General features: G+C 47.0%; 1 protein-coding gene across 1 annotated transcript in view; it reads right to left on the reverse strand.

Moving 5' to 3' along the window:
• Positions 1 to 17,081, reverse strand: part of COL9A3 (collagen type IX alpha 3 chain) — a 34,001-nt gene that overhangs the window by 4,424 nt on the left and 12,496 nt on the right. The window contains 18 exon segments of the mRNA XM_066331061.1: positions 1,053 to 1,088; positions 4,036 to 4,107; positions 4,833 to 4,886; positions 6,972 to 7,025; positions 7,365 to 7,418; positions 8,347 to 8,391; positions 9,113 to 9,166; positions 9,726 to 9,779; positions 10,064 to 10,117; positions 10,521 to 10,574; positions 11,440 to 11,493; positions 12,212 to 12,265; positions 12,391 to 12,444; positions 12,906 to 12,959; positions 14,246 to 14,302; positions 15,776 to 15,814; positions 16,484 to 16,537; positions 16,701 to 16,754. Coding sequence (XP_066187158.1) covers positions 1,053 to 1,088; positions 4,036 to 4,107; positions 4,833 to 4,886; positions 6,972 to 7,025; positions 7,365 to 7,418; positions 8,347 to 8,391; positions 9,113 to 9,166; positions 9,726 to 9,779; positions 10,064 to 10,117; positions 10,521 to 10,574; positions 11,440 to 11,493; positions 12,212 to 12,265; positions 12,391 to 12,444; positions 12,906 to 12,959; positions 14,246 to 14,302; positions 15,776 to 15,814; positions 16,484 to 16,537; positions 16,701 to 16,754 — 951 coding nt within the window.

Here is a 17,081-nt window from a genome sequence, read left to right on the forward strand (position 1 = left end):
CGATGGGTTGGCCATGAGAGACATCCACAGGCTGGCACTGGCATTCCTCAAGCAGGGAACATAAATTTCAGCTCCCCCTGCTCTGTCTCACAGAAAATGTGGGTTTGCAGCCACAGGCAAATGTTGAGTATCCCTGTTCTCATGGCCTCCTGAGCAGAACAGCTTCATCCCACCCTCAAACTGCAGTGATCTCTTGGTGAGGAACATCCCTCTCCACTCCTGGGGACAGCAATGCTGAAGCTCTGGCGACATCCACTGTCCCAGCCAGGCCAGGGAACATCCCTTTGCTGCTCACCTCCAGCCAACAGCAGCCTGAGCAATCTGAGGGTGGCTGGGGTGACACAAACTCCTGCCATCCCTGCCCTGCCCAAGGCACAGCTGGCTCAGCACAGAGCTCTGTTACCAGAGCAGATAATGAGCATTGTTGTGGTGACTCCACAGCTTTCCAGAGGAAGTTATCCCAAGGCAAACAGAGATCATCAGGTTGGTCTTTCCCCTCAGCAGCAAAACAGAGACCACATTGGTACTGGTAAACCAAACCAAGACTTGCTAGGAAAGCCTCACTCTCTGCCAGGACACAGTCATGCATTAATGAAAGCCATATATTTGATGAAAACTGGCCCAAAAGCTCAGTGCTGAGATTAAACCAAGCGTGGAAGTTGAGCAGCAAAAAGTATAAGATTAAACTAGTTCATCAGTGTGCCAAGCCTGGAGGTTAGGGTGAAATATCCTTCATCAGGCACATGAAGTTGAGGAAAAGCTGCATTTCTAAACTTAACTCGGGAGGAATTTGATGTGAGGAGCCCCTGTACAGATCCCCGTGGCCACAAAACACACAGCGAGGGCCTGGTGTTTCTATCACAGCATTGTCATGAGTCTCCATTAGGACAGAGAACATCTGTGCCAGTGCAGGGAAAATGGCACCAAAGAGGGTTTTGGTTTCTGCTGCAGAATATTTTCATTGGTGGAAGAGAAATCTGTGCTGTCAAAGGCTGTGCCTGAGGTTTGGGTTAAATGCCTCTGCTGACAATGGCATCAAAGTTATCACTTACCTGGTTCCCCTTGGGACCAGGAGCACCAACAGGACCCTGAAAATAAGTAAGAGAAGGAAGGCAAATGAGCTCAAACAGTTCCTTCCCTGTGAATTCCTGGTGTGGTCAGACACTCACTCAGAATCAGACTCCCAGCTGCCAAGCAAGAGGGTACAAATCTCATTGACACTTCCTAGAAAGAGGAGGGGATTTAAGCACCCCTGCTAGCTCTGTGACACTCTCCACAGTCCCTGGTTTGTGTTGTGGGACACTTTCTCAGCCTGTGATGTCAGGAGGAGCTTGGATTTACTCCTGGTATAAAACAGACAAGAATATTTTTATGCCACAAGGGCAAAAAGCCAAGATGTTTTTTTCAAGACCTTATTAGGCTGCCAGTTTTCCCAGGATTTAGAATTAGGTGCTCCTGATTTAAAGATTCATGGAACAACATGGCCATGGGAGTAAAATACATTTAGATGATGAACTGATTATCACCCCAGGAATAATCCTGGCAATTTGGAAAATCCTTCCATCTTTATCTACCTGACATTCACAGAGAGGACATGAGACATTTTCAGCCCTGTTTATGATTTTTCTGCTCCATAGAGCAGAGCAAACAAGGAGCTCAGGAGAACCTCAGATTTTTTTCTCTACTGCAAAATCTACACGTGAAATTCAGCCATTTTACCCTTCAAGCAGGATTTCTACAGCACACTCATCAATCTGGCATCTGCAAACTGATCTTTTTTTTATTAACTAGATCTAGAGATGGCTCAGCAGAACAGAATCTTGGAGGAGGACAAACACACACAACAAGGACCTTTCATTTTGCTCAATTCAAGCACTAAGTTAAAAAGAGGGGGGATTTCTATTAATAAAAATAACTCAGAAAACCAGACAATGGAATGTAGAAATGAAAGAGTGGCTAAAACTGTTTATAACACTCGTTTTATGTTTGCTGATGGCAAAAGCAATATATTCCTTTCTGAACATTTTCATCTAAATTTTATATCTCTGACTTCACAGGGTTTCAAGGCTCCAGGAAAGTTTATGGCAATAAACCACAGTTCAGTTACCAAAGACCAAACCCTGCAAGGAACATTCCCTTAAAGACAAGCTTAGCCCAGAGGATTTGCATTCAAAACTCGAATTCCCTGCAGTGGTAATTCCTAGCAGCAGGAACAAGGAGCTCAGGACTGCCAGCCCCACATCTTCACATGTTTCATCTGACCAGTTAAACCAAGCTGATGGTTTTGGCCAAGCATTTAGTGCTCCAGTAGGGAGGGAGGCAATGCCCCAGGTGGCTGCTGGCATCCAGAATCCTCAGGAATTTGATCATAATAAAAATCCTTAGGAAAAATATTTGCCTGCTGCTGCCTCAGCAACAACAGCCAAACCTTTCCCCTCCCCATATCCCGCTCCAGAAGATGGCTGATGTATTTTATCTCAATGCTATTTTGTATCTTACAGTCAAATGCACTCAACCACTCGTATTTTTCATGCCAGCAAACACATTTACTGAAATGCTGGTTAATATTCCTGACCACAGTCAGCCCAAGGACTGTGAAAAAGCCTGTGAGTACTCAGTTAGCTCGGGCATGAGGAGATTTTTCTTTTTTCACAGCGAAGTCTCAGTTGATTTCAGGAGAGTTTGATGAGTTGGCTGCAGCTGGGATGAAATAATTGCACCGATGCTGTGTGTGCAGTTCTCTTTATCCACATCAGGACCAGCAGTAAAGCCAGCCCAGGGCAGATCTCTGGGCTCTTTGTGTGTCCCCACAGCACAGGCTGTTTGTTTGGGCCATAAAAACACAACCTGAGGGTTTGGGGTCAACCCAGCACCACCACCATGGTCACCACTAAACCATGTCCTCGAGGGCCACATCCACACCTTGTCTGAGCACTTGCAGGGATGGTGATTCCATCACTTCCATGGGCAGCCTGTTCCAATGCTTTACAACCCTTTCTGAGAAAAAAAAAAAATCCTAATATCTAATCTAAACCTCCCCTGGTGCAGCTTGAGGCCGTTTCCTCTCATTCTGGGCAACCAACAATCACATCTCAGAGTAACTACGCTGAACTTCAGAGCCAGAAATAAAACCTAGATTATTTTTTATTGCTTTAAGCACAACGTTTTCCCTCCCTCTGCTTGGAGCAGCTCCCTGGGCTCTTCATGCAGGGGCCTCTTCCCCTCTGAATGTACATTTTTCACCACAGCAGAGCCCTGGATGCAGTCAAGAGCCCCACAGCTCCACAATAACACTCCTGTTTCACACTTCCAGCTCACAGCCACTCCAAAAGGCTTTTTTAAACCTGCCTGGAGCCAGCACAGAAGGGCCATTGTGGAACCCTTGTGGTGCTGCTGCAGTTGCTTACACAGAAAGCAACTTAAAGCTTTTTTTTAAAAAAAAACCTTTCACCTTAAAGCTGGGGAGGAGGGAGCTGGTGAACACATGGCTCCTGTTCTCCTGCAAGCTCCCAACAAATGCTGTTCACTTTGCCCTGATGGCTTTTCTCTAATGAGGATGGACTCATTTAAATAAAAAGTCACATTTATTGTGAGGTGGGAAGCCCAGGTGTTTTGCTGTTCAGAAGGAAAAGTCACTGATAAAACTGTAATTAAAAAAAAAAAAACAAAAACAGAGAGTCTAATCAAGTATCTGAGTAACAAAAATCCATGGATCAGCTCTCTTGTGCTCCTGGGGAGTTCGGCTTTGGTGGAATCAGTGTGAAGAACAGACAAAAATCCCAAACACTCCCTACTCTGGCTAGGATAGGGCCTGGAAGTTGCTTTTAAACAATCCCCCCTGTCTGAAAAGAGTGGGAATTTCTGAAGTGAAACAGAAACCAGGAACAGAGGGGAAGGATGCACGAGTGTGACTTGGGCAGCCTCAGGGGATGGCCTGGGACACCCAACACACATCAGCAACACCAGGTTTGGGCCCCCATGCTGCTTTAAAATCCCATCCCAAACAGGAATTAGCCACAGGTGCCTTGTCCTTACCCTGTCTCCTGTCTCTCCACGGATCCCAGTCGGGCCAGGAAGGCCAGGCTCACCACTGGCTCCTTTGGGCCCCTGTTAGGGAAAAACAAAATCCAAGCTACAGCTTACAAAGCCAGGAACCCTGCACCCTTCAGCACCCTGGAAGTTCACCAGTCTCCATAACATGTTCAGAAAGGTTATTTTTGGATGGTCTCTCTCCCTTTTCCCCCAGGACCTGGGCACCACTGGTGGGGTTGGTACAGCTCATTCCAGCTTCTCTCCTGGTCCACAGCCAAGGTCAGGCACATGCCAAGGTGCTCCAACCTTTGGCTTGGGTCTTTCATTAATAAAACCTCTTAAAATTAATAAACCTTCAGTATCTGGGATCCCACCAAGTGATGCTCCTCTCAGCCAGTGCCAGTGGAGAGTGGACAGAGGAGGTCCCACAGCCCTGGAGAAGGGAGGGAGAAATATTGGAGACCCCAGTGCAGCAAAAGGGAGGAGGAGCTCACTGGAGAAATACAGACAGAGGGTGGATCAGACCAAGGAGAAATTGAGGTTTCTTTACGAAACCTCAAAAAATCATAAAACAATTTGAGTTGGAAGGGCCCTTAAATTCAGTCAAGAATTGCTCCTGCAGGCAGCTTCTCTGGCCTCGTGCTCTTCCTGCCGTGGCAGTGAAGGTGTCACACTGGCGCTGGCAGATGGAAAGACATTTCTTCCTTTCCCTCACTGCCATCACCCAGCTGTGTGGCCAGAGCTTTGCAGTGACACTGACCTGCCCCAACACCCATCATCCCCCCTCTGATCACACTGACCTGGAAACCTCGGACACCACGGGCTCCTGTGGGGCCTTGGAGACCCAGTGGTCCCTGCAAAGAGAGAGATCAGCTTTGGTGAGGAGGAAACCTAGGGCCAGGCAAGGCAGTGGTGTCATTAAACTGGCAGAGTGTGCAGTTCTGTGCTGCAGCACTTTGCCCCTTGGTGTTTGGTGTTTGCTGAGCTTTGTTAATTACACTGTTATTAACAGAAAGGCTTATTTGGATAATCAATGCTTGAGAACATACCACACTCACGAGTAGTAGAGATCAGGGGCAGCAAAAAGTGGCAGCATGAGAGAGCACAGACAAACATCCATTAGAGGGATCTGCTATCCCAATATCGGGCTTTTAATTGATTGCAAGGAACTACTGCCAAACATGTGCTGCAGGCCCTTGGAAATGATAAATGGCAATTGCATCCATTTGCTTGGACATCCTTGGTTCCAGCAATGTACAAAAAGGCAGCAGTTTATGCTGTCAGAGCAGAGGCTTTTAAGAGCTCACCAGACAGAGGAGGAACATTACCATTAGGAGTCTCTATTGCTTTCTCCTGAGAAAAATCACATATTCAATAAAGATCTTGGATGAAAAAAAAACAACCCAACCCTAAGTAATTTAGGCATTTAAATCTCATTTTGTAAACTGTCTTCTTGAAATAGATGCCTTCAGCAAGCTTCTGTCACGAGGCAGGGCTGCAGCTTTGGCTCCTTTCATTGCCATCCCTGCTGGGAGGAGCATTCAGTGACACAAATAAACCTCAGACTGGCCACTGACATAAAGCAGCAGCATCCTCAAAAAGCTGAACAACTGCTCAGGTATTTTTGTGGTCACTGGTTTCCACTTTGTTTTCTGCTTGTAATTCAGTAAAGAACTTCGAAAGTTATAAATACAAAGCTTTAGGAAAGGTGAGTTAAATTGTATCAAAAATGACTCTGCTGAGCTGCTGGTGGGAGCTGGAGGGACCTGATAGGTTCTGAGAAACCCTTGGTACTCTGGGCTAAAAAAAAAATCCCAAATTGTTTTGAGCCAAACAGCCTTAACACTGTAAAAACCTGCACCTCTCTTGGAACAGGCCAGTCTTAACTGATAAATAATGATTCTAATAAAACAAATCAGAAATGAGAAGCCCAGGTTAGACATAACCATGGGTTCAGCTGCAACTGCACCCCTGTCAAAACTCTGCTCCAACACAATTAGTTCAACTGCTTTTGCTTTTTGGCTGTAATAATCTGGTACCTTTTGTGAGGCCAGCCACTTTGATGAAAAATTGCAGACATAAAAGCAAACATTATTAATATAGTTTATTTCTAAAGCTGATTTCCCTCTCCTTGGAAGTTTAAGCAGCAGCTGCTCACAAACAATAAATCACGCAGTTCAATTTCTTCCAAGTGGCACGTACCAGAAATCATATTAGACTTGCTGTAGGCTCCTGGATTTCAAAATGAGCTTAAGATGGGGGTGGGAAAAAAAGAAAAGAAAAAGAAAAAAAAAAAACCAACAAAGCCACCAGAAGATCAGATCCAGCCCCAACAGCAGCACTAGCTGGGGAGTGACAAGATGCAAAAGGTACCCAAGCATTTTTAGTAGTGGGATCAAAATCAGGGTTTTACCCTCCTGATAAGATTTGTTATCATCTCTGCTATTGAGCAGGGACACAGCAGGGAACTGTGCAGTTATTCCCAGTTTTGTTGGATCCCTCTCCACTGCTCCAAGGAAAGGGATTCAGCACTGGGGAGGTTTTCAGGTGTTATGTGCTGCTGGCAAACACTGCAACAGCTTCTCAGGAGTTCTGCATCACCAATGCCTCACTTCAGCACGGGCAGAACCTTCTCATTCCTGTGTAATGAGGGGCCTGCTGACTGTCCAGCCTCTCCTGCCAGACTGTGGCAGCTCCACAAACCTCCTGGACAGCTGCAGTTTGCTCTCCAAGCAAAATGGGAGAGCTCCCTTGGCATTTGCACAGAGCTGTCAGTGAGAACAGGATCTGACCCAGCTCGGGGCAGGAATTTCTCTGCTGCCAAAGCTCCCCAGAGGCACCACTGAGAGAGAGAAAGTGGCCTTTTACTGCAGCCAGAGAGTGACCCCCCCACACAGCCCCTGGTTTGGCACCTCTCTGGTTTACAGCTCTGTACTTACAGTTGCTCCTCTGGGTCCTGGCAGACCTCTCTCACCAGGAATGCCAACATCGCCCTGGCAGGGACACCAAAGTCAGCTGTGATATTTAGGAGCCACCAATTCACCCTTCCCACCCCACTGGGACACATTCCTGGATCCCAGGCTGTCCATTCCCAAACTCCTGCCCCAAGTGCCAGCCCACAGCTGGTGGGTTTTGCCCAGCCAGCTCAGTGCTCCCTGGGGAGCTCCACAGCAGTGAGGAATCCTGCAGTGCTCAGTGCCATGGGATTGCAGGTGCTGCATCACTGGAGGCTTTGTTTATGCAAGGAAGCAGCAGGTGAGCTCCAGCTCCCCAGTTGGGTTTAAAACTCACCAGGAGTGAGTTTCCATGCTAAGGAAATGTGGGACACTTACAGGGATGCCTGGCTCTCCAGAGGGACCTGCCTCTCCCATCTCTCCAGGGCTGCCCTGCAGAGCACAAAGCAAACACTCATTTAGAGCATCACTTCAGGGAGTCATTTCTGTCATGCCTGAAGCAACAAAAGGAGGAAGGAGTTAAAATGTGGATCAGGAAAATAAAATAAAATAAAAATAAATTAAAAAAAATAGAAATAAAAAATAAAAACCCCATAATAAATAAATATAAAATAAAAAACATAACATAAAATAATAAATAAATATAAAATATTAAAATAAAATAAAATAAAACTTTCACAGTTTGAAGGCAAAACTCACAGCACCAGGGGTGACCTGCACACACTCTCCTGGCACCAGTGACCAGGAGGAGCTGCCAGCCCCAGGGCAGTGTCCCCATGTCCTGTGTGAGACAGGGATGCCAGGACATCCCATCACATTCACTCCTGCAACACCTTCCTGCAGTGTGCTCTCCTCCCTGAGGATTAGCAGCAATAATGATGCAGAGGGAAAAATTCATAAAGGACAGGGACAGGGAGAAATAAAAAGACACCTCTCAGAACAGCTTTGTGCTGGACTGCTTTGGTCTGCCTGAGGTTTTCTTTAATCTCACAGGTAGGTGTCAATCTAAAGCTCCATGGAAGTTTTTCTCCTGAGGTGAGGGAAAATCTGCAGAAGGCAAGAAGAGATCATTCTGCTCCTGCTGGTACTCAGCTTTTTGATACACAAAGATCAAGCCTCCTCCTGGGACTCTGACAAAAGGATGAGGTTTACTAAGCCACTAATGACTCTCCTGTGTATCTGCTGTCTCTTCACTGAGCCAGGTGCCAGCCCGGTTATTTTACCCAATTCCTGCTCCACAGCCCTGGCTGAAATACAGAAACCATCACTTTGGGGTGAGTCCTCCCAAGCCCCCAAAGCTAAAAAGTCTTGCTGTGACCAGTTTTCCCACCAGACCCCATCATCAGAGAGATTCACTTACTGGTTCACCCTTTGAGCCTTTAATACCTGCTCTTCCAGGCAGACCCTAAAAAAATGATATTAAAGCAATGTCAGAAGAAGTGAAGTTATTAAATTTGTTATTCTGGTCTGATTTGACACATAAGGCGTGACCTTTGCTTGAAGCAATGGAGGGTTTAAACTTATGCAGGTTCCACTGTGAAAATTATGACTTCAATGTCTCTCTTGCTGCCCTTGCAGCTCCATGAACACTAATCCTTGTCATGGGAGCAAAGAGCAGGAATATACAAATAGACCACCAGCAGCAACATTTTTCACAACAAAAACCTCTCTCCAGGGGTGTTCAAAATATTCTGTAAATGCAGGAAGAAAGGAATACTTTGTCTCTTTTAAATAGTTGGAAGTCTGGAGACATGAAACATTTTGCCAATAAGCACTGGAGTAAGGCAGGGACAGAGCTCAGGATATTATACCCCAGATCTTACCTCCCTCCATAAGGGATCAGTGGGATGTGAAAGAGAAAATCCCTGTCAAGTTTAGATTTTAAAGAGTCAGGGAAGCCAACAGCCAGGGAATTACTGTGTGGTGCTGCTCCAGGAGTTCTCCAGTCCTGTCTGGCACACTCCTTCCCTGTCTGCATGGTGGGAAAAGTGCATTTCCTCTTGCTTTAACTAGAGCTCCTTGTGCAACAACCCCCAGGATGACCCTCCCCTGTCCCAGGAAGGATCTCTGCAGGCCCCCTGAGCTGCTGGAAGCCCCAGAGGTGGCAGGTCCTGCTCCATACTCACGGGAAGTCCATTTGGCCCCTTCTCTCCAGGAGCACCCATGGGAGCTGCGTCACCCTGTGGATAGGGACAGGTCAGGAGGGATCCTCCAGCACTGGGAAATGGCCTGGCACAGGTAGGGGACACATTCCCAAACAGGCATTTGTACTTTCCTCCCTCCCAAGAGCTGCTGTGTCTGGAGGAGTGAGCTCCACTGGACAGGAGCTCCCAGGTGTTTCCCAGCCTTCCCTGGCAGCACATGTTCAGTCTTCCTGCAGGAGCACTGCTCAAGAACCAGGCAACCAGCACCTGACAGCCCTTTGTCTCCAGGCTGTTAAAATCAACTCTGCCAACAGCTCTGAGAAGGCATCTCTGAAGGCCTGGAGCCAGCCAGCAGGAGCCACTAAATCCAGGGACACAGCTGAGCTTACAGCATATGTGCACCGTCCTCCTTTAGGGAATTCCCTTGGGATTAACCAACAGGAGAATCTCCCTCTCTTTCACTAGTGACAACATTAGAAAACTTTTTAGAAGAAGTTTTCCAGCCAAGCTTCTTGAGGAGCATCAGTAGCTTTGCAGCACTCCCAGCCCAGTCTCAGGAACCTTCCCTGCAGTGTTTAAGTAGGACTTTACAAACCTTCTCACCATCGAGTCCAGGAGCTCCATCCCGCCCATCCTTGCCAGGCATCCCCTGCAATCATGGACAGAACACCTTGAGCTCAGGAGGAGGCTCTGTGGTTTGCAAAATACATCCCCATCAAAGAAGCTTTTGGCAACAAGTGCAGCTCCAGTTGTACTGGGAGATTTTCATTAAGAGCTGTACAACCATGGCTTAGTCCAGCCGGGTTTACCAGAGACCCACGGAGCAGAAGCCTGACAGCAAAGATGGCAAGAAGCAGGTTTTTTCCTGTTGTGTTTTATCTCATCTGCAAGCAAGACAAACAGCAGGACCTGCATCCTTCTCAGTTGACTTACAGGTTCTCCTATGAGTCCACGAGCCCCTGGGTTTCCCTTTGGTCCAGGTTTACCCTAGAAAATAACAAAAAATCCTGTGTTAACCATTGTAAACCTGAAGAACAGTCAACAAAGGCAAAACTCAGATTCTTCAGGGACATTTTATTCCATTTCAGCTGGGTCCCCTCTGTCCACATAAGTATGGAGACACACCAGGAAACCAGCCCAGTGCTGGATACCATATCTGGGAATATTCTTGATCATTTTAAGGGATCTGCTCCCTGTGCTCCAGGCTGTAGCAGCATTTGGACACCTTATTGCTCAGGCATCTTTAGTAAGAGTTGAACATCTCATTTTTGAGATGATGCTTCCATCTCTTTCAAGCAAATGAAGGGGGCACAAACCATAATAAACCCAGGGAACAGTCTCTGGGCTGTCACATCCCTGACTGGAGCAGAGGGTGTTTGATTGCACTTACAGTGTCACCTTTGGGCCCCCGGAATCCCTGAGGTCCTTTGCTGCCTTGGTCTCCCTGTGACAGAGGAGGAAAAGCCATTAAGCATCTCAATCACACAGGCTGCTCCAAGGGTGAAATGAGGAAGGTTTTGTGCTGTTTGCTGGTGTCAGCAGAGGTGTGTCACACACAAGTTCCCCCAGAGCCTGGCTGCACTTTCCCAGTTACACTCTAATTCCTGACACCTTTTCTGCAGCAGGGATTTTGCCAACAATCCCTCAGGGCAGAGACTATCTTCCCCTTCATTTAATGAAGCAATTTCTTTAAGCAGAAACAGAGTGGGAGAAAAGCTTTCATATTTACTGTCTGGATCCTGCTGGGTGTAATGAAAGGTTTGGTGAGAAAGCACCTCATTTTATTTCAGTCTGGGTGAGTTTCTTCTATAATTGCAAGGCTTGGGAGGGGTCCCCAGAGGATGGTGCTGCAGAAAGGAGCTCTGCAGAAGCTGGGATTGCATCCTCAATACAACCTCAATACACAGCCATTTCTGCTTGGAGCAAAATTCTTTGAGAGCCGTGGGCACCTGTGAACAGACCAGGCTCAAGGGATGTAAGCGCACAACAGGGCTGATTCTCCCTCCAAAAGCAATGGATATTCCCTTCTCCAGTGCTTGCCCACAGCTGCTGGTGCTCAAGGAAGGGCAGTGAAGCACAGAGAGAAATGGAAATGTGGTGAACTTATCCTGGTGTGAGGCAAAGGGAGAAGAGACACCATGAAGCCCGGGTCAGGTAAAATAACGTTGCTCTAAGTGGAGGGAAATTGCAAAGGGAATAATCTGATGGAGGTGGTCAGCACAGCCTCCTGCTCACTGGCAGCAGAGCTCAGGGAGGAGGAATAAACCAGGCTGTGGCAGGCAAGGCCACAGAGAGACTGGGATACATACAGCTTTCCCTGGAGGTCCTGGGATTCCAGGTGGGCCTCTGAATCCAATGTCACCCTGCAGAGAACAGACAGCATTGTGATGCTGGGCTTGGCAGAGGGTGAAGTAACAGAATCCCCACCTTGTACCACAGCCTGAGAAAACACAAAAGCCCTGGAAAGACACCCTGTATCCCCTGCTGGTTTGCAGGACAGACATTGAAAAAATCCCACTCTGAACAGGGGGTTTTTACTGTGGATCTCCCCACCTTTGTACCTCTGATCCACTGATATCATTCATGGCCTTTGCTATCTTGATAATGCTCTTACTCCTAAATAAATGCATGACTTCATCCAATTCAAAACCATTCAGCCTCTGGGCTGCTGGTCAAGGGACTGTGACAAGAGTCCAAAGCCTCAATGAGCTGGAGATTAACCCTGCTCTCACTGAGGAGCCTTTTTGTGTCCTGAAAATCTCTGCCCATCGGTGATTTTTTGGCTTTTACTGTAAAGAGGCAGAACAGAAAGTGAAATGTTCATGAAAAGTTTTTCTCTTTTTTTTTTTGGAAGATTTTATAACATTGTCAGCCTTGCACTCTGACCCTGCCAGTCCCTTGGGTGTGTGGATTCTCCTGCCTTGGGGAGCTTGCTCTGATGGAGGGGCTGCAGGGAACAGCCCACACTTTGTGCCTTTACAAGTTTCCCAGTGGAATTCAGTAAGGACAAGTGCCTCTGGCACCTCTCAAAAGACAAACTGCTGGTGGAGAGGAAAACAAAAAATCAGAAGTTTTTCTTACTCTGTCGCCAGCTGGACCCATTGGACCAGGGAGGCCTCTTAGTCCTCTTGGGCCCTAATTAAGGAAACAAATCAGCTCAAGCTCAATCACAGTTTGTGTAGCTGAGGTGACTGATGGCTCCACTGAGCCCCACAGGGCACAGGCCATGGGAAGGGCGGGAAGGGAAGAGCTGGGGTTACCTGCAGACCGACACCTCCAGGAGCTCCTGGGGGGCCAGGAGGGCCAGGGTTACCCTGGGAGAGAAAAATCAATCAGAGAGCAGGAGGGACAGCAGGAGCCTGCAAACACACAGCCAGGAACATCCCTGTCTGATTTCTCCTTGAGCTCCCTCTCTCCCTCCCACATTTCTCTTCACTACGTTATAGACAATTTCTTCTACGTGCAAGAACATCCAGATCAGTCAGGAATTTATCCAAGTGGTTGATGTAGGGCTTTTCCTGAGCTGACATCCCTGCATGGGAAAGGACAGCTGTCAACTCAAGCTGATCTTTACATGATGATCCTTGGAAAGATGAATTTTCTTGGTCCTACTGGGAGGGCAGTAGAACCCAATGCACTTCAGCCAAAGTACCTGCTCCTTGTTCAGCCAACAGCCTCATTCCTCCCTGTATCCTTGAAAAAAATCACTTATTTCTTTTTAAAAGTGTTTTTAAAGAGAAAATTCCTCCCCTGTTACTTTTAAGTTGAAGTTTACCTTCTCTCCTTGTTTTCCTACTTCACCAGGCTCCCCTTTGTGACCAGTGTGTCCCTAGAAATAAGAGTTAGAATTATTCATGTCCCAGTAGAGTCTCATTTTAAAATTAAATTTGGTGAGACAGCTGTGGAACATAAACCCCCACATCCCCAATGAGTCCCAGGGAAAACAGTCTGTAGGTGTGCTGTGAATGGAGAGCCCTCCTGGGGGAGGTTATCCAGGTACCAGTGTCAGAATTGATGTATTTCCAGGAAATACACAGATTTCGTTTTCCAGAGTGACTTGCACTGGACTAAGCTCATGGTCTGGATGCAGCTCTCAAATACAGATCAGGGACCAGAATTCAGTTTCCATCACCCCTAAAAATGGGGATGAGTCACTCCTGAGAGCCTCATTCTGCATTTTTAACATCCCTTTTCAAGTCGTTTTTAATGTCTTCATCATCAAGCTTGCAAAGAAATCCATGTCCCACCGAAAGCTTTTATATATGCTCTGATTCAATTTGTGTCTTGGCTCTTTTCCTGTGATTGTGGGAGAGACCCAAGCTAATTTCAGCCATGGCAGATGTTATTCCTCACCACAACAAAGGTCCTGTGCACCATTTGCATCATAATTGGAGAGTTTCACATGGTTTTCCATTCCATGAGCTATGAATTTTAAGCAGTTATGCCCTAAACATTTTGTATTTGTGATGACATTTATGACTCAGTGCAGAGACCAAAGAGACCTGGGAAAGGTCACTTCAGGAGGAGCTGAGAGCATTTCCCAGGAATTCTCCCACTCACTGCCAACTTCCAAATCCTGCTAAAAGAACTTGAGTCACTTTTTACTTTGTCTCACTGCTGGAATCCATAACTGCAAAGGCTTCATGTGACCCATAGAGGGGACACAGGAGGAGATGTTCAACTCCTGAGGGTTGAAACCTTGAATTTACATACCAGAGCCCAGCAACTAAAGAGAAATCTGCCTGGTGCTACACTGGCTATAAAAAACAACAATCGAATTGTATTACATTAATTATGTAAGTTAGTTTAAGAACTGGTGAGGTTTTTCCAGCTCTCAGGCCTGGAAAGGCAGCACCTGGTTCATGAGACAGCCCTGAATTTCTGCCCCTGTTTGTTCCTGTCCATCAGCCCTGCCCCACTGGGCGTGCAGGGCCTTTTTAATCTGTGCCAAGGGTTAATTTCATCAGTAGGAATAAATGCAGATACATGGCAGGTTTGGGAGGTGTGAAGCCTATATATAGAAACTGTATATACAATTTAATGCCAGGGTTTATTTTTAACAGAGGTGTTTATTTTGGGAGACAAATCCTGGTGTTGCAGGTGATGGTTCCTTACCTTGAAGCCTGGCATTCCTGGGGGGCCTGGGGGACCCGGTGGGCACAGAGCTGGGCACTGCAAGGAACAGAAACACTTTGGTTCAACAGGCACACAGCACATCCAGGGAGGCTGGCTTCATCCATTAGGTGAAAAAGTCATGTGGGTTTTGGCTCTAAATTCACTAAATCCAAATGGAATCAGAGCATCATGGAATGACCAACATTTCTCTATGGAATGGGGTCCTAGAGGTGCTGGTAACCCACAAAATAATGGTTTGTGAATGGCCTGTTCCACTTTGAACACAGACTGTGGGACTTTCTGAAGGCTGACAGCGTCCACAGTCCAAAATGCTGAAGAACCCATTTCTCAATGAACTTGGATCAGTTTGTTTAAATCATTAGGACCGTATTTAATCCTCTGCATTAACTGACCACTATTGATTTCCTTTAGCCAACTTCTTAAGTGAAACAAGGACAGGCATCAGAGTCAATTGAGGGGCACCAATAAAAAATCAATACCTAGAAGCTGATATCTGCAGACGTCCAGAGGTGGGAGAGCCCCTGCTGGGAACTCCAGCTTGACTGGGAACAGATCAGAACATCCATGGAAATTTAATGAGGAAAAGGCCATTCTCTTGAAACTTTACAAATAGCTCTTAATTTGTTTAGTTGGGATGTTTTTTTTCTTTTAATACAACTTCAGGCAACACCTCTGTAGCCCCCAAAATTTTAATTTTCTAGGATATTCCACAGGGTAACTTAAATTAAACATGCAGAAATAGCATAATTTTCTATTAACTCCCATGTGATGTGCCATAAGGCAGCCAAAACTGACTCGGAGCTTTTTTTGGGGCACGCCAATTAGAAAACCAGAGAAGCTGTCACAACAACAGCTGTGAAATCTGCAAATGTCACTTCCATCCTTCACGGACTTAACACTCCTTTCGTTCCCCTGAAAGAAAGGGATCAAAGCTTTCTCCTAAGGAAGGAAACCTAAACAAAGCATATGTCCATAGGAACCCAGTGCCTCCATCCCTGGAAATAAACAGCGCTGCACACACTGCCTTTCCTGCTGCAAAGCAGGCCTGGAAGCATGAAAAGCTTTTGCCAAATGCTGAAGTTGTTTAACATGTGAAGAACGCATTCAAAATGTGCATTTTGGGAAGCAAAAAGCAAGGACAAAATCAAAGACTGGTTTGGGTTGGAAGGGACCTTAAAGATCATCTCATTCCACCCCTGCCATGGGCAGTGACACCTTCCACTGTCCCAGGGTGCTCCAAGCTCCATCCAACCTGTCCTCGGACACTTCCAGGGATGGGGCAGCCACAGCTTCAGTGGGAAACCTGTGCCAGAGCACATCTGCCTCCTTGGAAAAACATTTCAGTCCAGGAGACACACACCCCACTCTTGTACATCCTGATAAGGAGGTTTAAACCCACACCTGCAGGTCTGAACAGTGAGTGTTAAGTGGCCCCCAGCTGTGCCAGCCAAAAGTCACATCAGGGATCAACCCAAAGCATATTTTCATGCTACATAAAGGAAAACCTACCTGAAGGTCCCCACCATCAGGAAGGGCTCCTGGAAGACCCTGCAATTCAGAGAATGGTGACTTTTAAACACAAGACAAACACCAGGAGGAAACAAAATTTCTAGGACAATTTTTGTAGACACAGCTCAGCTGGATCAGCATGAGGCACAAACTCATCCCCAGTCTAAAGTGCTGCCCCTGCGCCTGGAGTGTCATGAGGTGCAGTCCTCAAAACCAGACACATCAGGGCTGTGACCATCCCCTGGAGATGCCCAGCTGGGCCTGGGGAGATGAAGGCAGAGCAGCTGTGCCTGGCTTCCTCCTGGCCTTGGGAAAGACCTCCCCATCCCACTATTCAACACTCCACAGAGGCCACAGCAAATCCACAGTAGGGATTTCAAACCCCCCTTGCTGGCCTTAAAAGAACAGATCCTGATCCAAGCAAGCACAAAACCCTCCCTTGAGAGAACAACAAGCCCACCCCATGCCCTCTGTGCCATAAAGGTGGGGTTCCTGGGGCCTCTCCTCACACAGAGCACAAATAACAAACAGGAGATCATTAAAATATCCAAGAGCAGCCAGGGAAAAGTCCCTGTTCTCCTCAGGGCACGGTGTTTATGCCCTGCTGAATGCTCATGGCAGTGGCAGCAAATAAAGAAGTGCAGCAAGAAGAAAATTCCAGACTCCCTCCAGGAATTTTCTCACATTTATTTTCAAGTCTCAACTTACTGGAGGCCCAGGTGGTCCAGGAGGCCCTGGGAATCCTGGCAGACCAAAAGGTCCCTGAAAGGAGAGAAAAATAATAAGAATTCCCTTTTAATGTAAATGCAAAGGAATGGCTACTAAAATATCACTTCAGAGAGAAGTAAGAGACAAAAATTAAACTCGTTCTTCTGTGGCTGTGACACACTCAGTAACTGAGGATTAAATAGCAGGAGAAACTCACAGAAGGGCCCCGAAATCCCTGTCCTCCTGGGAGCCCACTGGGTCCTGGAGGCCCCTGTTGAACAGAGAGAAGAACTTTTACATCTCTGATGACCCTGACACCCCAAAGCCCAGGGGCAGCCAACATCTGGGCTGGCCCCATTTGCCCAAACCCCTGAGGAGCTCCATCCTGCACCAGACCAGCTCCCCAAGGCACATTTTTCACTCCACATTCCCCTGGAATTCACTGCCAGTCTGCATCCCTCAGGGCAGCTCCCAGGGACCCACCCAACAAAAGCTGCCCCAGAATTGTCACTTCCACTGTTTACAAGGCTGCTGTGCCTTGGATTTACTCCAGAGCTTCCCCAGGGTAGGGACAAGGATAAAAAGCCCACAAGGTCAA

Source organism: Sylvia atricapilla, chromosome 16 (assembly GCF_009819655.1).
Source record: "Sylvia atricapilla isolate bSylAtr1 chromosome 16, bSylAtr1.pri, whole genome shotgun sequence".
Lineage (NCBI taxonomy): Eukaryota > Metazoa > Chordata > Aves > Passeriformes > Sylviidae > Sylvia > Sylvia atricapilla.